The 26,513-nt window shown below is 38.6% G+C and overlaps 1 protein-coding gene across 9 annotated transcripts in view; it reads right to left on the bottom strand.

Moving 5' to 3' along the window:
* The window catches only part of Ehmt1 (euchromatic histone lysine methyltransferase 1), a 140,959-nt gene that overhangs the window by 25,143 nt on the left and 89,303 nt on the right, over positions 1-26,513 (bottom strand). For 8 of the 9 annotated variants that reach the window (XM_060389654.1, XM_060389659.1, XM_060389658.1 and 5 more), the window contains 5 exons: positions 25,910-26,077; positions 24,697-24,779; positions 23,420-23,526; positions 10,697-10,819; positions 602-703 (listed from right to left, as the gene is read on the bottom strand). In XM_060389654.1, coding sequence (XP_060245637.1) covers positions 602-703; positions 10,697-10,819; positions 23,420-23,526; positions 24,697-24,779; positions 25,910-26,077 — 583 coding nt within the window. The remainder of the gene's footprint in view (positions 1-601; positions 704-10,696; positions 10,820-23,419; positions 23,527-24,696; positions 24,780-25,909; positions 26,078-26,513) is intronic. The other variant, XM_060389660.1, reaches the window with a different exon arrangement.

The following is a 26,513-nucleotide window of genomic DNA, read 5'->3' as shown; positions in this document are numbered from 1 at the left end:
AACACTGAATAGAGATGAGGAGGCCTGACAGAATACCAAGAATGTAACCATCAGACTAGTACTGCAGAGAGGCCTTACAAAACAAATGGAGAATGTGAGGATGAGGCCTATGCTGGCCATTTCTTTAGTCTACTTAATATAGGCTAGGGTCAGCTGGGAAGAGGGAACTTCAACTGAGAAAGTGCCTCCATTAGGTTGGCTTTGTAGACAAGCCTGTGAAGACATTTTCTTGTTTCATAACTGGTGTGAAGAGGCCCAGCCTATTGTAGGCACCACTACCGCTGGGCGGGTAGTCTAGAATACAGAGGAACGCAAACTAAGCCATGGGAAGCCAGCCAGTCAGCTGCATTCCACCATGGCCTCTGCTTCAGTTCCTGCCTCCAGGTCCCTACCCTGACTTCCATCAATGAAAGAGTGCAACCTGTAAGATCAAATAACCCCTTCCCTCCCCAAGTTACTTTTGGCCAAGGTGTTTATCACAGAAACTGAAAATAAGACAAGGCCTTTTGGGGCTTGTGGGCCTTTAAGCATCTGAAATCAAGAGGAGATGTGTGAAGAAGGTGGTGGGAAACTATGCCACTGAATAGGGAAATGGCTTTACCTGGCAGTTGACATCCATCTGTCCATTTGAAAGCAGATACTGAACCACATCATAGTGGCCTTTCTTGGCAGCCAAGTGCAAACATGTGGAGCCCTCTGCGTCCTGCAATACAAATGCCATTCAATGCAGAGAAACCACTCACAAGTTGTTGTTGGTGCAAACCACAGAGAACTTATACTCCCAACCAAAAGTAGGTACTGTCAATGAAACCACTCAACTGAACCCAAGCTAAGAGGACCAAGGTCCTGTCTCAAAAGCCCATTGGCTACAAGAGCCAAGTCCTTAGTCCCAACCCTTAGGTTGGAAGAAATCCTGCTGCAATCATATGTACCTACATAACATGTACATCCTGATGAAGAACTTGCCCATTTCTACCCACCCTGAACTAGATGACCACCAAGGTACTTGTCATAATGAACATGCTTTGCCAGCTCCTGCCAGAAACAGTTCCAACATGAATATGAGGCCTATCCAGGCCACAGTTGCTCCTTAAAGGACTTTGTACTCTGGAGAGCTAACCATGGTCACAGAGCACATGAAAAATAGAGTGGATTAATCAGCCATCCACACGCAGATAATTTAAAACAAGGTGAAAAGAACAGGCAGCAAGCAAGCTTGCCGTACATATGCAATTCAGCCATATTACTGCTTTTGTATTCTTCGGTGCTGAGACTATTTCATTAGCTTTTGGTTCTGCTCCCTCCTGGATTCTACACACATCATACTACCTCACAAAAATAGTAACAATGACAATAATAATAAAAATAATGGAAGACACGGACGAAGAAGCTTCAGGACAGGCAAATAGCTCTACACAATAAAAAAACTGAGTACAGCCACCAGGCCAGGCATTGCTCCCCTGCTCCTGTTTTCACTGATCACAAGAATCATATGGATATACCGACCATTGTTCTTAAAAGACAATGCTCCCCTTTCTGATTTTTGTACTGACTTTATGTCTATTACCTTTCTCTCTCAGAGTCCAAACATTTATCATTAGACACACATCAACAAATGTTAATTAGGATGTCCATCTTTCTCAAGAGGAATCTGCATCCCCAGTTCCATGTCACTGATATTGAGACTCGACACTGGAAGACTGCTGCAGGTTTTAAGAATAGTGATGTAGCTCAGCAGTTAAGAGCACTAACTGCTTTTCCAGAGGGCCTGGGTTCAATTCCCAGCACCCACATGGCAACTCACAACTGTCTGTAACTCCAAGATTTGATAACCATAGACATGACATACAGGCAGGCAAAACACCAATGCACATAAAAAAATAAAAATAAATAAATAATTAAAAAAATAGTGATGACATATATGGCAGAAAGAACTGGTAGCTAGCTGAACTACTACAGAGCAGAAAGGCAGGCAGGCACTCGCACACACACATACACACACACACACACACGCGCGCGCGCGCGCCTGTGCAGACTGAAGAATAATTTATGCAAAAGAAACTCACCGAACTAAGATATGAACTTAGCAAATAACAGGGATTTCTGGCAGGGATAAGCTTCTGGTATACTGTTCAGAGCAGTCAGTAGTACAGTCTACAAGTACAACTGAAATTTTTATCACACCAGCCATAGACACACCCACGAAGCTTCCTTCCCTTTTCATCCAACCCCTCAAGAACAATGGCTCTTGTATCTGCTTTTTGATGTATGTGAATATGTATGTCTATAATCCAACAGCAGGAACCCTGAAAAATTTACAATACTGTACGTCATTCCACAGGTCCTCTACAACTCCTTTTTAGGCCAATGTTAAAAATAACATGAAACACTCATTTGTTATCTTTACATTTTTTTATTTGTGTATGGATATTTTGCCTGCATGCATTTCTGTACCACATACCATGGAGGTAGAAAAAGGTAGCAGACCCCCGGGACTGGATTTACAGATTATTGTAAGACAACATGTAGGTGCTGAAAACAGAAAGTGAGTCTCTGGAAGAGCAGCTAATGCTCTTAGATGTGGAACCATTTCTCCAGTACCTCATTGTTTGTGTATAGCTGAGATAAAATTAGCCCTAGATTCTACATCCCTAGCTGAGGAACATACAGCTATTTCTCATTTCCTGCTGTTTAAAAATATGTTAAATAACACAATGTTTCTTTCATTGCCTGTGGTAGGGTCAGCCACATAAGAATTATCAGGATCCTGCTTTACTGGTATGACAAGCCGCTATCCAGGAAATGGCCATCTCCCCCACATGTACGAACATGTGCATGCAACTCTATACCTTCTCAGGTATTTTAAACATTACAGTGCTATCTTAATCAGGTTTTAAAAGTTTTTTACATTTAAAATTGTTATGTCATCTTTGATGGGCTAATTACGTTCTCAATTTTCTTTTATGTAATCACAAAGATAATCTTTCTGAAAGTTCTATCAGTTCACCTCCTCCTCTTTTTTTTGTTTTGGGAAGGGGGCTTTTGGAGGCAGGGTTTCTTTGTGTAGCTTTGGCTGTCCTGGACTCGCTTTGTAGACCAGGCTGGCCTCAAACTCACAGAGATTTACCTGCCTCTGCCTCCCAGATTCAGTTCACCTTCTAAATATTATCTTCAAGTTTATAATCTGCATAGTGCAAGTGTCTCTCATATCATGTCTATCACCATTCTAATATACCACTGTTGGTTGTTGTGGGTGTGTTTGTGTATGTATATGTGCATTTCCCATCAGAGTTTAGTCTGCAGCCATGACTACTGGTTTAAATATTATATTTTTCCACATTCTCTATTTGTCTGATCTGGTTAACACACTTCCTGTATGGAAGCTGCATAAACTTTTCCTAGATTCTACTTTACTTTCTTCCCTACTAGCATTTTTTTTCTTTAACACTGTATTTCTTAGCACTTTCTCAAAAGAATATTTATCTTTAATAAAATCCCATATTGCTCTGGTGGAGGACCTGAGCTCAGTTCCAAGCACATGCATCAGGTGGCTCATAAGACGTTTAACACCAGCTCCTAGATGCCCTCTTTGGTTCTTCTCAGGAACCTACACTCACATGCACATACCCACACAGAGACACATCACATATTTAAAACAAATCTTTACGAGTATTCATTAAATTAGCATAATTATTTACTACATTCTAAATATTTACCCTCATACTCACAGTAGTTCTCACCCTTTATCAAGAAAACTTCTCTTTGCAGGAGATGGAGACTACTACAGAAAACCATAACAAATGCAGAGTTGTAGAGCCCAGTCCCAACTGATACATCCACAATAAGGCTCAGAAAAAGGGATGGAAAGATTCTAAGAGAACATGAAGTTTGCTATGAGATTGTGTTTCCTAGCTATGTCAGAGAAGTACATCCATGAAGTCTTAACAACACAGCTGCCAAAATATGAATTAAACAAGGATGACACCAGTAGACATGCTAATGGTTAGGGGAAAGCTGTCAAGGACTCAACCTAGATGAAGAACTATTAGAAATGGTATTTCCCAGAAAATAGCCCAAAAATTGGCTAAATAGCAAAAACCTATACAAGCAACATACAAACTGAGCAGGTTGTCTTTATATACTTAGAAATATATATGTATATTATACATTACATACACGTATGTGTGCAATTAAAGAAAAGGAAGCCATGAATTTGAAAGTAAGTGTGTATGTGGTTTTTTTTTTTTGGGGGGGGGGGGTCTGAAGGAAGGAAAGGGGGAAAATGATGAAATTATAGTATACTCTCAAAAAAGAAAAAATATTTTAAAAAGCATTATTCATCTCTTATTAGTTTAACTTAAATAGTATTTTGACATCCTACAATAAAATAACCTTAAAAATGGATTCCGTTTGTACATTATCTGTCTCTGTGTTATTGCTGGTGTATAATTATTTGTAAATCTGTATAAACTCCATCTTATGTATCCTTGTTTTAAACAGCCTCTTGTCTTCTAAAGAAATGAGTCTGGAGGCAGGCATGGTGGCTACACCTTTAATTCCAGCACCTGGAAGGCAGAGGCAGGTGGATTTCTATGAGTCTGAAGCCAGCCTAATCTACAAAGTGAGTCCAGGACAGTCAAGGCTCTTTCAGAGAAACCCTTTCTCGAAAAACCATTTAAAAACAAAACAAAAAAGCAGGCTCCAGCTCAGCATCAGACAAAAAAAATAAACACAAGGGAAGAAGGAAATAAAAAGTAAACAGGCCCAAGTGGCTAACCAAGCAACCAAAAAAATCAGCCAGACAGAAACCAAGAAAAGTCTGGCCTCTAATCAAGTAGAAGCCATAATTGTGTATCATGTCTTTCAGTGACTCCAGTCTCCCTTATTGTACAATCCCACTCTTCTTTAATCTAGGATAATATTTTACTAACTGTGTTCTGAATGAAAGTTTTTAGTAACTAGGAACATTTTAAAAAGGAGTATCCCACCTCATTCCATTTTTACACATAAATGGTTTTTTATAAAAGTGAGATCATTCAGCAGGTGTTTACATTGTGATACAACCAGAAAAGACAGTGGGATGCTGAACGATGGGAGGCTGTGATTGCTTTAGGTATCAGCTTAACATTACATGTAGGGGTAAATTTTACATCTTACATACAATTCAAAGCATTCTTAATGGCAATTTGGAATCTCAGTCATACACTTAATGTGTCTCAAGTCTTTTAAATTACTTTCAGTCTCATGTTTTTAAAACTTTCCCTTTTTTAAAAAATTAAATGAATCACTTCTTGGTTCATGTCCATGCAAAACTGTGAACCAAGCAGGGTGTCATGGTATGAGCCTTTAATCTTTCCTTGGGAGGCAGAGGAGAGAAGATCTCTGAGTTTGAGGATAGTTTGATCTAGTTCCAGGACATCGGGACTACATAGAGAGACCCAGTCTCCAAAAACAAAAAACAAAAACCAGCCAACCAAACAAACAAACAAACAAACAAAAACTAACAAACACAATAACGAAAAAAAAAATAACTCTACAACTTTAACATCTCTAATTGTGGTGGTCAATTTTCTTTGTGCTTTGAAAGAAAAAAATCTCAGTATATAGCATAATGACAAAATAAATATGAGAAAGTAATGATGCTATCATTTAATGATATTATGTGAGATCTCTAAAGAAAAAATTTCCACTGAGTTTAATTTAAGCTGGAACACCACTGGAATAACTAACTGGTTTAAAAACACATAATATATGTCTCTCAGTTTTTTGGTACATGTGTTAAAATTGTGTACAAACTAAAATGTCAGTTATTAAAAGAAATTTAAAGAACAGCTTCTATATTCATTTTATTGTTTTAGACAGTGTCTCACTGTGTAGCCCAGGCAGGCTTTGAACTCAAGAGATCTGCCTGCCTCTGTCCCCAGAGTACTAGGATAATAGACATGTACCACCATACCTTGTTTTACCTCATTTTTAAAAGAACACCTTCTCTGGGTTATCAGGGCATCAGGCATCAGGTCAGGGAGTCTGCTAGTACCCAACTTGCATGTTTGCTCTGGTCATTCTTGACAATTTCTCACTGATGTATCTGAATGTGGTATGTTTTCCATTTGCCTTACTTTGGGTTATTGAGCTGCTTTTTTGTTTGTTTGTTTAGATCTATGGATTACTGGTTTTCTTAAATGTAAGAAATGTATGAACTGGGTGCGGTGGTGTACGCCTATAATCCCAGCAGAGGCAGGAGGATCTATGTAAGTTCCAGGCCAGTCTGGCCTACAAAGTGAGTCTAGGACAGCCAAGGCTACACAGAAAAATCCTGTCTCAAACAAACAAACTGTACATACACACATACACACACACACACACACACACACACACACAAGATCATGAGTTCTTCATCCAGTTTTTTTCTCTCCTAGGTTTTCTATACCGTCTTTTTGAGAAATCAGGAACATATATGTTGGGGTAGTTTGACATCCCATAATGTTTGAATACTGAAAAGTTTCACCCTTTCTTTTGCTATATTAAAACTACTGCAAAACCCATTCACACAATTCTCAGTCTTAACATCTGCCCTCCGCACTTAGATGGCAGCCCCTCTACATCTTGGATTTGTAGGCTCCCACCTGTTCCAGATGAAAACTTAGTACTCTCCTTTTTAATGTAGCAAATCTACCCAAAAAGATACCTGGCTCACCCCAAGAGTGGTATTTAATAAGAGAGAAATAGTGAAATTTTAACTTGATGGGAATACAGACTTGATAAATCTGAAAAGAGGTTATAGCCACATTTTGTTGAAAAAACAAACACACAGGTACTGATGTGAAAAAGAATAACTTCTACACTGGGGAAGTGTGTTAAGAGATGAATGCAGAGCCTCAAAACTAAGTCTTAGGCATGTACTCTATCATGGAATGATATCATTATACCTTTATTCTTTACGTTGTTTATTTAGCACAGTATGTCATATTGCATTTTTATGTTCTGTTCTCAGTCTCATGTACTAAGTCTGACCCTTGAAGTCATTCTGTAGACATCAACTTCTGATGGCCCCACCTCTATTTCCTGAGTGTAATGATTACAGGCCTACCCTACCACACCCAGTTTATGAGGATCAAATGCATGCTAGGAAGCATTCCACTAAAAGCTATACCCTTAGCCATCTAACTTTTATTTTATAATTTCTTATTATTAGTACTATTTTAGGTTTATTTTGCTTTTTTGGCACAGTCTTACTTGGGTTGCCCTGGAACTCACTACATAAACCAAGTCACCACTGAACTCAGAGATCCTTCTGCTGCTACCTCCCCAAGTAATTAGAGGGATTACGGGCCCTCTAATTTCTAAGTGTACAAATCAGTGAAATTACATATAATATTAAAACATGATCGTCAGTGTTTCAATAGCTTTTTTAAAACAAAACAAAAACCCTACAATCATCAGGCTCTACCTACTTACCTCGCATCTTTTCTATACCTGGCATCATTATCCAAGCCACACTCTATCTATGATTTTCCTATCTGGGAATCTTACATAAATGGAAGTTTGCGGTAATTATGCTTTGTGTCTAGCTTTTTTTTTTTTAATTTTTTAAATGTTGAGGTTTTGTTTTCTGAAAAATATTTTTTGTTATTATTATTATTAATTATAATTTATTCACTTTATATCCTGACTGTAGCCCCCTCCCTCATCTCCTGGTCCCACCCTACCTCCCCTCTTACCCTCCCCCATGTCCTTCCCCTAGTCCACTGAAAGGGGAGGTCCTCCTCCCCTACTCAACCATACAAGCACATTTGCTCAACTATGTTCATAGCAGCTTTATTCATAATACCAGAATCTGGAAACAACCTAAATGTCCCTCAACCGAAGAATGGATACAGAAATTGTGATACATTTACACAATGAAATACTACTTAGCAATTAAAAACAAGGAAATCATGAAATTGGCAGGCAAATGGATAGAACTAGAAAAGATCATCCTGAGTTAGGTAACCCAGAAGCAGAAAGGCACACATGGTATATACTCACTAATAAGTGGATATCAAACATATTATATAGGATGAACATACTAAAATCTATAGTCGTAAAGAAGCTAAGCAACAAAAAGGACCCTAGGGAAGAGGCTTAATCCTCATTCAGAAGGGAAAACAGGATAGACATCAGAAGTAGGATAAGACAGGGAACAGGACAGGAGCCTTCCACAGAGAACCTCTAAAAGGACTCTACTCAGCAGGGTATTGAAGCAGATGCTGAGACTTATAGCCAAACTTTGGGCAGTGTGCAGGCAATTTTATGGAAGAAGAGAGAGACAGAAAGACCTAGGGGACAGGAGCTCCACAAGGAGCCCAACAGAGCAAAAAATTCTGGGCCTAGTGGGGACTACAGAGACTGATAAATCAACCAAGGACCATGCATGGAGAGGACCTAGACCCCCTGCTCAGATGTAGCCCATGGGGAGTTCAGTCTACATGTGGGTTCCCTAGTAAGGGGAGCAGAGGCAGTCACTGCCATGGACTCAGTTGCCTGCTCTTTCATCACCTCCCCTTGGAGAGGTGGCCTTATTAGGCTACAGAGAAAGAGGATTCAGGCCGTCCTGATGAGGCCTTATAAGCTTGTGTCTAGCTTTTTATACTTTATATTCCCAAAAGTTTACCTGGGCTGTAACATCTCTATGTTTTATTCCTAACCATAGCTGAATGACATTCTATTGAGTAGATAGACCACTTGTTCCTTAATGTAATATAGGATTATTGAGTTATTTCTGGGAAGAGTGCAACAATACATAGTGCTGTTCAAGACTGTCTTGTATTTCTTGGTTATATACCTACGGGTAGAACTGTTGAGTCACCAAGCCATTAGGAATTGCATTATTTTGAGAGAGGTTCTTGAAAGAGTTCTTGACAGAGTTTGGCCTTGGAGTCACAATCCTCCTACCTCTTTATTTTAAGTGTTATGGTTATGGGTTTTACTATCTTGAAAAGTATATAACTTTAGCTATTATGTTCAGTTCTTTGATCCATTTTTACATATACATGGAATTATATATATTATATTATACATTATATATATATACACACACATTATTCAATATAGAATACTAAGTTTTCCCAGTACCATTTGCTGAAAAGTTGCCTTAAATGAACTAACATCAAAAGTAGCAGTTTATTTCTAAGATTTTTTTCATCTAATTCCATTGATCTGCAGCTCTATCTTCATATCAGAACTATACCATTTTCATTACTGTAGCTTTGCAGTAAGTTCTGACATAAGGAAGTCTAATCACACCAATTTGTTCTCTTTCAACCTTATACCACTATTCTAGATTTCCTGAAAGGCCTGTATAAACTTTAAGATGGGTGTTTCTATATGTGGTTGGGATTTTGATAAGGATTACATAATGATCTCCCATTTATTTGAATCTTTTTTTTTTTTTAAGATAAAGCCTCAAGTAGCACAAGCTGGCATCAAACTCACTGTATAGCCAAAAGATGACCTTGAATTCTGATCATCCTGCCTTTTGCCTCCCAAATGCTGGAATTAAAGGTGCAAATCTCAATGAAGGGTTTATGTGGTAATGAAGCAAGCACCACTAACTGAGCTATATACTAAATCCTGCCTCCTTTAACAACTGCTTCTCAATGTGTAAGCTTTTGGTCTCTTTGATTAAACTAATACAGACTTCTAAGTATTTTATTCTTTTTGATGATAACTGTAAATGAAATTAACTCAACTTCCTTTTTGGATAATTTAACTGAAAGAATATAGAAAAATAAATCAAACATGGTGATGCACACCTATAACCTCAACCTGAGAAGTCTGAGGCAGGAGGATCACAAGTCCTAAGCTCACAATATATAATAAGACCCTGTACCAAAAAAGACAAGAGAAAAATGAAATTTAACTGTTATTCGTGTCAATTTTGTGTCCTATTACTTGTTAAATTATTTTACTAACTCTAACAATAGTTTTGTTGATCCTTTATGGTTTTTACACATAAGATCACATTAACTGCAAACTGAGTGATATTTAAGCCATCCATTTCTCTTCTTGCCTAACTGATGTTCTACACAAATACACAATAGAGGAAAAGCAAAATGAAAGAAGGAAGACATATACTTCAGGGCCAACTCCTGATTAGGTGATTTGTCTGTTACTGGTACAACAGATAGATCCAGTGGTTACTAGGAAATCTTTACGAGTAGACCAGGTCACTATGTACTTATAGTTTGTATCTGAAATGTTCCAAAGACTGAGTCCCAGCTTAAAATCTGAAATTTTCAGAAGGTGGAGCCTGGCTGGCAGAAGCAGGTCACCATGAAGAGGCCTCTTGCGGGTTATACCTGCTCTGGGGCCTGGCTTATATCTTCTCCTTCTGAACTATCAGCACACAAATACTGACTGCCACAAGTCCCTGCTGCAATTTCTGCCATCCTTCTGCACTTTGATTGACTGAAACCCTTCTGAAATTTTGAGGCAAACTAAATCTTGACTCCTGTAAGTCATTCTGCCAGGCATTTTGTCACAATAAGAAGAAAAGTCAGTACTACACCAAGTAAGTGGAAATGCTATGCTAGACAACAGAATAAATATCTGATAGCAATAAGTTCCTGCAGGTGTTTCAAGGAAAAACTGTTCCCTGTTCACCTTAGAAACATCTACACATGAAATAGGAATATGAACCTGACTGGGTGGGTACCTTCGGATCCACCTGTGCTCCGGCCTTGATGAGGTACTTCACTGCATCCAAGTGATTGTTTTCTGCAGCCTCCATCAGTGGGGTCCGCTGATCTTCTGAGCAAGTGTCAATATTGGCACCCGCCTAGTAAAACACAAATTGTTTAGATGTGTTGAGGGCAAGTTCTACATCCTCTTTCCCAGTAAGTAAAAGAGCTGCGAGGCTTCTGGAGTGGTCATAAAAGAGATTCAACAAACAACATTAAAACTGTTTCACTGACGGCGATTCAGTGGTAGGTACCCACCTTGCATAAACAAGTCCCTGGGTTCAACCTCTAGCCCTACACGCCCCACACACAATACCGCACACACAGACGGCTACAATTATCCTATCAAGCTCTAGTTCAAGCAGAATATTTTTGGTAGAGTGAATTTCTAAATTAACCTGACATACAGGCACAGCAGGATACAGAGGTGTCTAAGAAAGGAAGTAGAAGAGCCTCAGGGGTTGGGGGGAAGGAGTATGGGATGGCAGAGAACATCCTATCTATTCAACCTTTTTCTTCAAATGTTAAAATATTTTCTGGAATAACAAACACTTGTTCCAGAAGATATGAATTTTGGAATAAATCATAACTTTTTCAATAAAATTAAGAGGCAAATGAACAGAGAGGTAAGAGTACAGATAGGTAAGGTCCCAGTTTGATATCAGGTGTGGCCAAAAGCAAGACAACTACTGACAGCTAAGCCTTCTCCATAGGATTCTCAGACTAATTTCTTAAAGACAAAGGACTAATACCTTATAAAGTAAATGTTTACAGTAATAAAGTAAAAATAGTATTCTTGCCATCAGGAGTAAAATAAGCTAAAGTCAGCTGGGCGTGGTGGCACACTGGCCTTTAATCCCAGCACTCATGGAGGCAGAGGCAGGTAGAGCTCAGTGAGTTCAAGGCCAGCCTGGTCTACAAAGCAAGACCAGGCCAGCCAAGTCTATACAGAGAAACCCTGTTTTGAAAAAACAAAACAAAAACAAAAGTAGTCCAGAGATATGCTCCAAAAGGTAGTGTAGCTCCCCACAATGCTGGGACCAGAGATCAACAAGAGACCACATTAAAGTTTGGCTGCCAAAAAAAAAAAAAAGGCAAAGAAAGCCAGAACTTTAAAGCCATTTAATTTTAATAAATATGTAATTTTTAAAAACACACAGAATGGCCAGGCAGTGGTGGCACACACCTTTAATCCCAGCACTCAGCAAAGCAGATACTCAACAGCCCAGCACCCCACCCAAGGAAAACAAAAAACCCTCTGAGATTATTAAGGCTATGTGAGAGGTATGGGGGTATAAAAGTAAGGTCCACCAAGTGATTAATCAGATTTTCAAAGAGAAAAATATATTCTTCACTACTGGGCTTTACCACACCTATCATGAGGGATACAGATAGACAGAATGCTGGATGTGGTATGCTAAACCACTGTGAAATTGGCATGACCCACTTCCATAGATTCCCAAGACCTTACTGAGAGTAAGGGTGCAATCCTGAGAGCCAGTGGCAGGAGATGGGGAGGGAGAGAGGAAGGAAGGAAGGAAGGAAGGAAGGAAGGGAGGGAGGGAGGGAGGGAGGGAGGGAGGGAGGGAGGGAGGGAGGGAGGGAGGGTTGATGACTCTTATCAAACCAAGTCCTCTCCTCTGCCATCCTGCCCTCCAGAGCCCTCAGCACAGCAGGGTATGCTACTAAACACAAAGTGCTGTTAAACAGAACTGTCAGTAAATAGAAACCCACAGGATAACACTACTAGACAGGGCAGTCAGGCATAACAGTGATTCTGTGCTTCTCTCAGCCCCTGAGCCAGACAGTAGGCTTCCAAAACACTGACAAAATAAGGAGAACTCCAGACTAAAAGAGTACTTTCTCGGTGGCTGTACCCCCTGAGGGGGAGGTGATCAAAGAGCAGGTCAATCAGTTTATGTAAGAGACAGTCCCTGTTCCCATTACTAGGGAATCTACTTGGGACACTGAGCTGCCCTGGGCTACATCTGTGCAGGGGTTCTAGGTTATGGCCATACATGGTCCATGGTTGGGGTATCAGTCTCAAAAAACACCCATGTCCAGATTTTTTGGTTCTCTTGCTCTCCTTGTGGAGCTCCTGTCCCCTCCAGGTCTTTCTATCTCCCCCTTCTTTCATAAGATTCCCTGCACTCTGCCCAAAGTTTGGCTATGAGTCTTAGCATCTGCTTTGATACTCTGCAGGGTAGAGTCTTTCAGAGGCTCTCTGTGGTAGGCTCCTGTCCTGTTCCCTGTTTTCCCCCTCTTCTGATGTCCATCTTCTTTGACTTTCTGAATGAGGATTGAGCATCTTACCTAGAGTCATTCTTCATTAGCTTCTTTAGGACTATAGATTTTAGTATGTTCATCCTATATAATATGTCTAATATCTACTTATAAGTGAGTATATACCCTGTGTGTCTTTCTGCTTCTGAGATACCTCAATCAGGATGATCTTTTCTAGGCCCCACCATTTGCCTGGAAATTTCATGATTTCCTTGTTTTTAATTGCTGAATAATATCCCACTGTGTAAGTTTACCAAAATTTCTGTATCTATTCCTCGACTGAGGGCCATCTGGGTTGCTTCCAGCTTCTGGCTATTACAAATAAAGCTGCTACGAGCATGGTTGAGCAAATGTCCTTATTGTGTACTTGAGCATCTTTTGGATATATGCCTAAGAGTGATATAGCTGGATCTTGAGGTAGCACTATTCCTAATTGTCTGAGGCCACAGAGGAAGACAATGCAGGCAGTCCTGATGAGACCTGATAGGCTAGGATAGAAGGGGAGGACCACCTCCCTTATCAGTAGACTGGGGGAGGAACATGGGTGGAGAAGAGGGAGGAAGGGTAGGATTGGGAGGGGAAGAAGGAGGGAGCTATAGGTGGGATACAAAGAGAATAAACTGTAATTAATAAAAATTATAATAAGAAAGAAATAGGCACTCTCAGTGATGCAACAATTTAGCCAACTTGTCCTAAACTATCTATCTTTTATGTTCACCAACTTTTATGTTGGGCCAACTTACTTTAATATCATTGGGCTTAAATATGACAAACAAGATATGACTAAGAATATCATCCAACTCCTAGTAATGCTGTGTTCTAAAGTATTAGACATACTACAGATGTACTTTACACATATATGTTTGTGTGTATACATAAATATGCATAAAACTTGAACAACATATAACACAAGATGACCACTATATGAGCACTAAACAGTATTTTATTATAATTTTAAAATCGCTTCATTATCCCTTTCATTTATCCTTTTTATCCTAAATAAATGACTCACTACTGGGAAGAAAAAAAAAAAAAGAGCACTTTCTGCAAAGCTAGAGTGTTTTTTATCCATTTTGCTCAGTACCATCCAAATACCTGAGGAACAGCCAGCATAGTGTCACTTTAAATCCAGACAACACATGTAGCAGGAGCCATTGTACTCCAGTAGCCATGTACAATCAGCAAAACACAGAAATGCAGGAACACACACAGGAACTCTGTCTGGTTCAGAAAGGACTCATAGTAGCAAGCAGGTGAACAACAAAATTGCTTCTGAATAGGCTTCTATGCTGATTGATGTTGATTTCTTGTTTCATAACTAAGTGTGTGGTGATCTCAATTGTCAACTTGATGAAATGGAGAATCACCTAGACACAGCATTTGGGCATGAGGTGCTTAAGTTGACTGAGGCAGGAAGACCCACCCCCTGTGGGCAGCATTATCCCTTAGCTAGGACCCTAACTATATAAAATGGAGAAATTGAGTACAGAATAAGCATTCATCACTCATTCTTGACTATGGATACAATAGGATCAGGTATCTCATGTTCCTGCCACTACAAGCTTCTCCTCCATGATGAACTGTAGCTTCAAACTGTAAGCCAGAAAAACGTTTTCCTCCCTTATGTCACTTTCTAATTCTTAACTAAAATTTAATCATACCACTTCCCTCTTTCCTTACTCGAATCCCTCCCCTGGCCCTAACCCTTTCTATATCTCTACCTCATTCCCTCTCAAATTGATGACCTCTTTTATTCTCCTTATTGTTGTTACATGTATATTTAAACTCATAAATATATAAATACAAACTGCTGGTACTGGGCAGTGGTGTCTCACGCCTTTAATCCTGTACTCAAGAAGCAGAGACAGGTAAATCTCTCATATTGAGGCCAGCCTGGTCCACAGAGTGAGTCCCAGGACAGCCAGGGCTACACAGAGAAACGCTGACTCCAAAAAATAAAACAAACAAACCAACCGACCTTCTGCGTCCATTTCGTGTTGTTTGTGTGCATGATGGCTGATCACTTTGTATTGGATAAACAATTAGAGAGCTACTCCTTGGAGAGATTAATTTTCCCTTTCTCATCAGTTGCTTTGTCTAGTTCCTTGCCTAGGGGTAGAACATGATGAGATTCCCTGCTTCCATGTTACCATGTCTATTACCACTGTTCAAGTCTTGTTTAGTCAGCCATATTGTGGAAGTACTATGGGTATAGCTCCCTCGGAGATACAATCTTATCTTAAGTTGCTTCTGTCAACACCTTTTATCATAATAACATGAAAAGTACTAGGGGCTGAAGAGATGGCCCAGTGGTTAAGAGTACTAACTACACTTCCAGAAGACCTGAGTTCAATTCCCACTAACATTGTGGTTTACCACATTTGAAACTCCAGATCCAAGTATCCGACCTCTTCTGGGCTCCAGGTATCAGGCATGCATGTGATGCACAGACATACATGCAGGCAAAATAGTCTTAGATGTAACATTTTAAAAAACAATAAAATAAAATACATTTTAAAAAGAAAGGAGTCCTGGAGTCAGTTTGGTTCTACTGTGAGCACCCCAGGGAAACAATCTGTGAGCCCTGACACAGGTGTCAGTCTTCAGTCCCTCTAGCCAGAGCCTGCAGGTGAAAGTAAATATTAAGGCACTTCACAAATGCTGTAATCTGGAGAAACACCACCTCTGGACTCACAAAAAAAAAAAAAAAAAAAAAAACTATAAGCAAATATATTTTTTTGTTCTTCCTGGAAAATTTTGGTGATACTGATTAGGTTCTGGGGTGGGGTAGGGTGGGGTGAAACACACAAAAATCAAGGACCTTTTAAGGACAGCCAGGAATTAGATCAAGTGCCTGGCGAGAAATAAGTAAGCTGTGACATGCTTAACCAGACTACCAGACACTGAACAGCAGCAACAAAAACCTCCCTTATATAAAAGGTTACCAAAATACACATCTTATTTTGTAATATCTTCTGCCTTACAAGACATGAATGGCGAAAATGAAACAGAAAGCTCAAATGACTTACCCATATAAGCAAACCATCTCCCATGACAAAGACAGAAAGCAGCACTCTGCCTTAAGCAACAGTAAGAAAAAACAATGTGGTTGGGGCCTGGAATCAGAAAAGCAGCAATCCTGGCCTTGATATTGAACTTCAGTCAGAACTCACTCAGATTCCCTTGATTTTTATGTCTCTGTGTGTGTGTGTGGTTTTTTTTTATATCCATTTGGTTCTTGTTTTGCAATAAATGAAGGTAGATTAAAAAAAAAGAACATGTACTATTATATCTAAATTAGCAAAGGCTAAAATAGAGAGAGAGAGAGAGCGAGAGAGTGCGAGAGAGAGAGAGAGAGAGAGAGAGAGAGAGAGAGAGAGAGAGAGAGAGAGAAGTGAACCATACTGCTTGTGATTGCTTCAGGGTGGTAAGGCCAGAGATAGACAAAGATAGTACATTTGGGCCAGCAGCACTTGTTCTGAGGACACAGTAAAACTGGATCCAGAAATTATGGTGAGTCTACCTTCTAACATGTAGCACACCAGAATGTTTGCATCTTTAGGAAATGTTTCTCGATTTAAAACATACATTATATACTCATTTAAGAGGTTTTGTTTTATAGTACTGGACATGGAGCCTCTTGCATACTAAGTATATAGTGTCTTAGGTCGTGTTTTTTTTTCCCTCTTCCTGTTATAAAACACCCTGAGAAAAGCAATTTTAAAAAGAAAGGGTTTATTTTTGTTCAAGAGTATATTCCATCCTGGGGGGGAGGGGAGAAATCAAGGTGGCAGAAACAAAAAACATCAGAAAGACAGTGAGGAATACTTTTGTTAAGTATTTTCTTCTTCTTTAGGTTCTCTAGGTCCCAAGCCCAGAGAATGATGCAGTCTTCCTTTAGGGTCTTTTTATATCAATTAAACAAATCAAGGTAGTCAAGGTATGTTAACCTAATCTATACAGATATAGGTATACATGGAGGCTTGTTTCCTAAGTGACTCCAAATATCAAGTTGACAATCAATAAACATACCACAGTACTGAGCCTAGGGGTAGAACATGATGAGATTCCCTGCTTCCATGTTACCATGTCTATTACCACTGTTCAAGTCTTGTTCAGGGGGGTCATGGCCAAGAATTAATCAACAAGATCCAACCCTGATGTAGAGGAATCCTAGCAGGAAAGAGCTGAGACAGATAAGGGATGCTTCTGGAGATCATATTGGAAAGAACGAAGAGGTCATGGACCTGAGAGACTGAAAATCAACTGAAGTATAATGACAAGAGAATTCAGATCACTAAGACAAGAGGATAGTTCTTGAAGTATACAGAAACAAGTAAAACATCATGTACAAAGTGTCAGAAGTCAATAAAACAAGCTCAGCATGGAATCTAGAAAATAGACCCACTACCAGAGTCTTGATCCTGTAGGAGACAGATACCACAAGGAGTAATCACAAGACAAGATGTCAATGTTGTCTACTATTAGTGGAGAAAGTTCTACAATTTATGCATAGGGAAGAGCTCAACCAGGGCAAAAACAAGACAACGAATGGCTACAGATAAGATAAAAATATACCATTGTGAACTTAGCATAAAGTATATGCAGAAGAATTTCTTAGCCTGACAAAACAAAAAAGTCTGTATAAATACACATGAATATTTACAAAAACAGCAACAAAAATACCTGAAAATTGGATGTCATGATAAGAAACAACAATTACATTTACAATTGTTTTAGAAGGATAAGGGAAAGAAAAAATACAAAAAACTTGTTTAAATAAATAACTACTGAAAAGCTTACAAATCTTGGAGAAAATGAACCAGAACCAGGAAGCCACAAAGAACCCCAAAATAGAATTAACCAAAACAGATAGTTTTTAAGGCTTATAGTAGCAAAAGCTCAAGACAAAGTGAGAATCTTAAAACAGCCATGGAAAATCATGATGTCACACACAAAGGAATCCCAATTGTATCATAGCAGGTTTTTAAATAAAAATCCAGGTGAGGTGAAATGGTATCTGCTGAAAGAAAAAACAAAACAAATAAAAAAACAAAAAATCTACTAACTGAGAATACATACTACCAAAAGCTATTACCAAGAAATGAAGGAGGACCACAGACTTTTGAGACAGCCAACACTGAGAGCTTTGTCATCAGCCTAGCCATATAAGAAAAGTATTAAGGGAGAGGGCTACAGCTGGGATATAAATTGAATAAACTGTAATTAATATAAAAATAAAAATTTAATAAAAAAGTATTAGAAAAAAAACTATCACGAAAATAAAGACTCACCCAGATAAAAGAGGATCAAACCCTCTCCATTCAAAGATCCACCAAACCACAAAGACACATAAGAGATAAAAATCAAATATGTAATAGGAAGACAGCTGGAATACAAAGTGAATAAATTGTAATAAATTAAAAAAAATTTTAAATAATGGGAAGAACAAGGAACAAGCTGACAGGATTATGTCATTCACAATAATAACCTTAAATAGAAAGAGAATAAATCCACCAAATAAAAAAAAGAGACTAAACAAATTAAAAAAAAAAAAACAACACAACAACCAAGATCTGATATGTTGCCAATAAGAAATTCATTTGAGTAACACATAGTTCAAGTGAATAGAAGAAAAAAAATGTACCACAACAAAGAGCAAGTTGATGTACTTACATAAAACAGATACTAAGTAAAATAAACAAAAACCTACATAGTGGTTTTGAAGAGAGTTGCTGCTCTTCTAGAGAGCCTGGGTGAGATAACCAGAACCTACATAATGACTCACAACTGTAGTGGAAGTTTTTGTTTCTTTTAAAAAACAGTTATGTTATGTAAACAGGTTTTTGTTTTAATCCCAAGTGTGGGATATAAGACTGCTTTAGTTTGTCCACAGCTGATAATTGCCTTGTGTGGCTTGGAGAGGGGTATGGTCTTTACCAGCTGCAGTCAGTTTAATTCTGGGGACTATAAGAGGGTATAAATACCACAGCCCGGAGAAAGAGGAAGAATGCTCCTCCAAGAAGCAAGAAGGCTGGTGCTGTGTTTGCTGTTGCTGGATTGTTAGATATCCTGACGACTAAGACTGGTATTTTCCCAAAAAACCCAAAGACCTAACTAGTCAGAACTAAGTCAAAGAGGTCTATGTCCCCTGTCTCTTCTAACCTTCTTTCTCTCCTATCTAGAGTCAGAGGGTTGGGAGGGAGGTAGAGGCTTACGAAATGAAAATAAAGTAGTTTAAAAAGAGCCCTATATATGACAGTTTCCAGGGATAGAAAATGACTTCTTCTGGCATCCATAGTCACCAGATATGCATGTGGTGCATAGACTTACATGTAAGCAAAATATTCATATACATGAAATAAAATTAAAAAGAAAAATGTGAAGGTCACTGTATGACATAATAGGTAATTCAACAAGAGAAAACAACAATTATAAATATCTATGTATGCAATACTAGAGAACCCAATTATATAATATGAACATCACATTTAAAGGGTCAGAGAACACTCCAACATAGTATAGTTGGGGGCTTCATACCATTCATTTGTTGACCTCACTCAGACCAAAATCAACTCAGACCAAAATCAACAAAGAATCAGTTGAGTTTAACTGTACAACAAATCAAAAAAACAAGCCAGACATTTATAGAACATTTCATGTTAGAGCTGCACAATGTAATGTCTTCACATCAGTATATGGAACATTCTGTAGACCAGACCACAAGTGAGTCTGAATACATTTTTTTCCCTGAAGACAGGGTTTCTCTAGGTAGCCCTGGCTGTCCTTACTTTGTAGACCAGACTGGCCTCAAACTCACAATGATCCACCTGCCTCTGCCTCCCAGAGTGCTGGGATTACAGGCATACAGAACCATGCCTGGCTTATAAATACAGTTTTTAAGATTTATTTGGTTTTTAAATATGTGTATTGTGTGTATAAACACAAGATCTGGAGTTACAGGAGGCTGTAACACCTCCTTCCCCCTATACAACATGGTTTTTGGACTCAAATTTCAGTCCTCTAAAAGAGTAGTATGTGCTCTTAACTGCTCTCTTTAGCCCAAATAATTTTTGTCCACCCGTTCCCCAAAAGGGAGGCAGGGGAAGAGGAAAAAAAAAAAAAAAAGGAACCACAGCATATATCTCCTATGGCCACAATGAAATAAAAATGGAAATCAATAAAAAAGAACTTTAGAAATGGTATATATACAAAGAAATTCAAATGTCTTATAAATGTATTCTTAAACAGCCAATGGGCCAATGAAGAAACAAAAGAGAGAAACTTCAAATATTTCCAAAGAACTGAGAACTGAGGAGATAGCTTGGGAGGCAAACCTCTTGCCATGCAAACATGACAAGAGTTTGTATCCCATGTAAATGGAGAATTGGCAGGGCAGCCTGGCTATTATACCAGCATCAGAAAGGCAGAACTAAGGGATCCCAGACACAAGTTGGCTTAGCTAGACTAGGTTAATCTTCAAGCTCTGGTCTTAAATAAGAGATTCTATCTATCTCTATATACAAAGTGGAGATGAATTAAGAAAGACATCTGATGTCAACCTTTGCTGTACATATACATACACACAAATTTTATGGAACAAATGAAAATACAATATGCAATATGGCAAAAGCAATACTAAGAATGGTATTATGGCAATAAACCACATCAAAAAATAACAATAAATAGATGGATAAATATACATACTAAAGAAACAGAAAGAACAAAGCCCAAAATTAATAAAGAAACAACAAAGATCTGAAGAGAAACAAATGAAATAAATGTGAGAAGAAAAAGACGACAAAGTTGATTTTTAGAAAAAATGAACAAACCTTCAGTTAATCTAACTAAGAAATAAGGAACACACAAGCAAAACAAAAGCACAAAGTATATACACATCAACTCACAACATAGAAACACAAAGGATCATTAGAGACTATTATGAACTATCACATGATAGCAAGAAATGGATGACTTTTTGAATATCTAAAACAAACAAAACTTGAATGATGAAATAAAATACCTGGAGTCCAATAAATAAGAATGAACTGGAATAAAGTAAAAGAAAATGTCTTTCCAGAGTGGGGCAATTAATGTCCATATTTCTAAACTATGGAGAGGGGAGGCACTCTCCTAAACTAGATCTATAATACCAGCACAGATACCAACAGTCACAGCATCAAAAGCTACAGAAAACAGCTATCCCTGGCAAACAGACACAAAACTCAAATAAAATACCACCAAGTTAAGGAGATACATCACCAGCATCAAGTGGCTTTTATCCGAAGCATGCAATTGACTCTATATAGGCAACCTCTATCAAGCTTCTCCACAGTATGGAAAACAATAAGCAGAGTTAATAGATAGACTACAGTACAGAACAAAGTATTTATAAAATATTCATTACACCACAAATTGATTTCCAAAACTCACACAACTCAATAGCAAATAACTCAACCTTTTAAATAGAACAATATATCAGACATTTCTCAAAAGAAAAATATAACAAGTATATGAAAAACTGCTCAACATCATTAATCATCAGGGAAATACAACTTCAAAAAGTAACAAATGTTATATAGATGATATATACTCCTGTGATAAATTAGACTAGTGTCTGACATGACTATGAGTTGAATAACTAACAAATAACTTGCATATCTAATATCCTAACTACCTTTTAATAGTAGTTTAAAAGTATTGGAAGTAACCTTGACTTTCTATCAATATATTAAAACTTATACCAATGTATTAAAAATACTTATTTTTGCATCAATATGCAAAATACTATACCAGAGTTAAAATTAACCTTATTTGGGAATAACAAATAAAACCTTAAAATGAGTAGATTCAATAATCTACCCTTTTTTTCTATTTCTATAAAATATCTCTGTATATTCCTTGTTTTACTTTGAATAAGATCCTTGTTTTACTTTGAATAATAATAAACATCTCCCAATGACAATAAAATTTCATAGCAAACAACCAAAATCATGCGAGAGGAGAGGTAGGAGAGAGAGCTGGAGGGAGATCTTGGAGGACATAGAGCATGAACCAGACCTAAGATTTCACAAAAACCAAGTATAATGTGGGAAATCTAAATGTTAGGAAACTGAGGGCTTGGACGTTTAGGAGGGAGTAAATATTGCCCAGCATTGTGTTCTAGGTTAACTAAAAACCCAGTCTCTGTGTGGTGATTTGGTTATACAGCTGTTTAAGATTAACAGCAAGCTTTACTAGAAGATAAACCAATAGTAAGTATTAATAACCACTTACAACAAGATGTGGAAAAAGAAAAACATTTGCAACCTGGATGGGCAGCAAAACAGTCATATGGAAGACAGTATAGAGGTTTCTCAGACTCTGGAACTAGAGCAACCAAGTGATCCATAAAGTGTACTCCTGGGTGTGCATTCAAAAGAAAGAAACATGTATCTGAGAGACCTCTGTACATAAGTCTACTCCAGTTCTGTTCACAAATGACACTGAAGCAAACCTGCTGTCCACTAACATAAAAAAAGCAAAGTGGCATACAGAAAATATAATAGCTTCCACAAGTAAGACTGTGGTCCTGCATTTACAGCAACACAATAAAACACTGCACAGTCTCACTTGTATGTAGAAGCCAAGAGTGAAACAGTGGTTACAAACCACTGGGAAAAGGTGTGGGGAGGATTAAGGATGGTTAATGATTACAGAGTGTGACTGGATGGGAAAAATAACTTTCAGTGTTCTAAAGTACTGCAGGGAACTGGGATGACACAACTAACTACAGATTTCAAAATAACTAAGAAAGGGTTTTAATTTTCCAGCCACAAAGAAATAATGATTACACATTATATACTGAAACATTACTCTGTACCCCATAAATATACACAATTCTGACATGTCTAAACGTTTGTAATTTTAAATACTCACATAATCTTGGGGTTTTTTGTTTGTTTGTTTGCTTTACATTGTGGGAGACATATGCATACAACACAACACATGTGAGAGTCAAAGAGAACAACTGTGTTTTCTTCTTCTACCATGTGTGTTGCAAGAGTCAAACTCAGGTTGCCAGGCTTAGTGGCAAGCACCTTTAACTGTTAAGTCATCTCATAAATTATGTTTAAATAATTTAAACAATGAAGGACATATAATCAGTCACTGGGATTAGAAGAGGGAAGGATCTGGGCCTCACTAAGCCTCCATCTTCTACAGCAGACATTAATAAATATGAAAGACAAGACTACACTAAAACTAGAAAGTAAGCTGAGGCACAGCTACACAGAGGCAAATGTCAGAATAAGCAGTAAAGAGGTCAATAATTCCTATGAGCCTCAAGATCCCACTGCAATTTTACCCTTCCACTAAAAACCTAGTGATAAACACTGAGAGGATGAAGAAATCTATTTAATGCTATCCTTCCAAACCTGAACCAGCATGTGGCAGATGTCCACGTGGCCAGCTTCTGCAGCAGCATGCAGTGGGGAACGCTTACTCTGGTGCTCCATTTTGAAGTTGGGATCAATTCCATCAACTGTAAATAAACACAGTTTTACTAATTTTAACATCAGATGCAACCACAATGCACTTTCACAAAGATACTTACAATGGCTGACAGATATTTGAGATAAAATGTAAGTTCTGAAGCCATGATGGAGCCACTATACCACAATGCCCTGTCTGCAGGCAGAAATCAGGCGCCGCTTATGCCAAGACCAAAAGAACCTATACAGCACCACGTGAAACCCAACAGACAGGTTTACCAAAGTGCTTCACCATACTTTTTCTAATTCTTGAGTTCTGTTTTCAGATATTCCTGTCTCAACCTCTTGAAAACAGTTATAAGGGCAAACAGAGCTCTAAGAACAGACATATCCCAGGAGTAGAAAAGTAAGACTTGAACATATTTCTTGTTTCATTTTTACTTTAGGGGGTTCATAGGGTCTCACTATATATCCCAGACCAGCCATGAATTTGAAATCCTTCTGCCTTAGTCTCCCAAATGTTGAACATTTTTCTAGACATTTAACCAAGGTATCACGCAAAAAGTAATAAAGCGATTTAATACTACATTAAGTCTATGAAGAGTAATATATTTTGTAAATTAAACGATCTTCCCCATCTCCCCCTTTCCCCTCAGGAAAAAAAAAAATTAGCTTCTTTTATGGTTTGTTTTCAAAGGGCTCTTTTCTTATGCTTTCCAACCTAAAAAAGATGAACTTCAGAGAAATATTAAGCCTAGACTTAGGAGTTCAGGAATCAAATTGCAACTGGACCATCTCTAACAAGCACATTCTCAGACACACACACAAAAAAACTAAACCAAGCTCAGAAGTGCAAAGGCAAATACTGTGCCTAGTTCCCAAGTCACTTTGTACACCTGCGCTGCTTCTGTCAACACAGAAGCACTGGTTTCTTCACTGCAGCAAGTCACCACAGGACCCATTTATATTATCTTTCTACATATATGCATACTTCTTCTTCATCTAATAATCACTTAATCCTTTCAAAAATGTAGAAATGCACAGAGAAATTTCTAGGGCTATGCAGCAGTCTAAAGAGCAGGGAGCACTTTTCTTTTTTTATTTATCAGAGAACTCAAAAAAATCATAAACATCAGACAGTGAGATGGAGCTCATGAGAAAAGGGGCAACTGGCAAGGCTTTCCTGTATTCCATTTGGGGCCTCAGGTATAGCAACTCACCCAGCATGAGAAGAACCTTCTGCAGCTCACCCTGCCTAGCCGAGAAGTACAGCTGCTTCGGGTGGAATCGAAGTTTCTTGGGTCTGTAAGAAGCAGAGAACAACAATCAGTACCAGCCTCTTCATGTCAAAACAATGAGACTAGAGGTACAGCTCAATACTGAGAACATCTGCCAAGTTTAAAGCCCTAAGCACTGCCCCCCAAAAAACAAACAAAACAAAGACAAGAAAACAAAAACAAAACAAACCCCAAGCAACTATCTTCATATGTCATCAAAGCACTGCACCCAAAACCACCACTGATAACATGACATAGAGCCTAACTAACTAGGGCACAGACAAGCTACGCATTGTAGAGGGTCAGGGAACCCCAAGGAGACATCATGTATTAGTCATCATTGTACACTCAACATGGCATATGAAGTACCAGGCAAAATGCCCAGGGTGACCTCTGCAGCTACTCAAGGGATGACAAATGTTATGGAGTGATACTAATTACCCTGTAGCACCAAGATAGAGGCTTGAACCAACATATTTGTTACGAAATTTACATCAACTCATAACAGGAGTTAAAGGTGGAGGGTCAGAAAAAGTCTAGGGCCTGGTCAATAGATAGGGACTATGGGTGTCAGACGGGCAAGGATGGCAATAGAGAGAGGCTATTCAGAATAAGAAAGACCAACAGAGGGACTTGTCTGTTAGGTAAGAATATGAACTTCTTTCCTTCCAGAAGAGTAAATTTAGAGGTCACCTTGATAAACCTAAGGAGTGTAAGGCTGACCCCCAAAGAAAGAGGACACAGGTAGACCTGTGAGCCAAGAAAGGCTACAGTGTGGGGACTAGCAAATAGCCTAAGGGGTCACTTGATCTAGCCAACACTATGCAGACATTAGATATCAAAGTAGATGGTAGGAGCTCCTGAAATGGGGTGTGTGCTCTAGGAGCCTGCAGGCAGCTTACCCAATAGAGGTCATAATACCTCTAGCTCAGGATAACAATAATCTCACTTCTTGCTATTAGCATGAATGGATAATAATTTGCAACAATTTATCCCAGACCATGGAAAGACATAGGAGGCTAGCATCTCAAATGCTCATCCTTTTGAAGAACACTGTTGTTCAAAAAGCTGGAAAGTACTGGGAACCTTTGAGGAAGAACATGATCTTAAGTTGTCTTTGAAAAAACAAAAACAAAAACACTAGGCTGGCTCTTACTTTTCAGAGTCCAGGGCGATTAGAGCACTTTCCAAGGTTTCCTTTCCTGGGCCCTGAGAAAGGCCAGAGGTCGGCCTCACGAACCCAGCTGGCCCTGCAGGATCGAAGCACTCTGGTGCCTGGGGGACTGTGCTCTGCGATTTTTCATCCTCTGGGGCTCCAGCAATGCTTCATGAGAAGGAAATTATTGAAATGCTGAGTTTCATTATTTGGAAACCTCTCTCACGGAAACCAGTGAATACATAAAACAATACCTATTCCAACCTGACCATACATTGCCTCTGAATAGAGTCAGCGGCCAGTCCACTCACTACCTGCAAGTCTCAAGGAAGCTGCCTGAGATTCAGAACCCATCCCCTGGCAAATGTGACACTGAGAAGTCAGCACAGCACTCCTAGGATTTTTACTCCCTCTCTCCCTCACTGAGATCTGATTTTATAAACAAGCTTCAGGCTCTATACAGCCAATCCACTGCTTTCCATACTTTAAGAATGCCTACTGGAACTGTGACTTGAGAATACTGAACTTAACAATTAATATGAAAGCACTAAGACTTTCCCAATCCTTCAGTTAGTTGAAGTTTTACGTTATTTCTTTTCTACTG

Source organism: Meriones unguiculatus, chromosome 8 (genome assembly GCF_030254825.1).
Source record: "Meriones unguiculatus strain TT.TT164.6M chromosome 8, Bangor_MerUng_6.1, whole genome shotgun sequence".
Taxonomy (NCBI): Eukaryota; Metazoa; Chordata; class Mammalia; order Rodentia; family Muridae; genus Meriones; species Meriones unguiculatus.
This window is presented reverse-complemented; position numbering and strand designations above follow the sequence as displayed.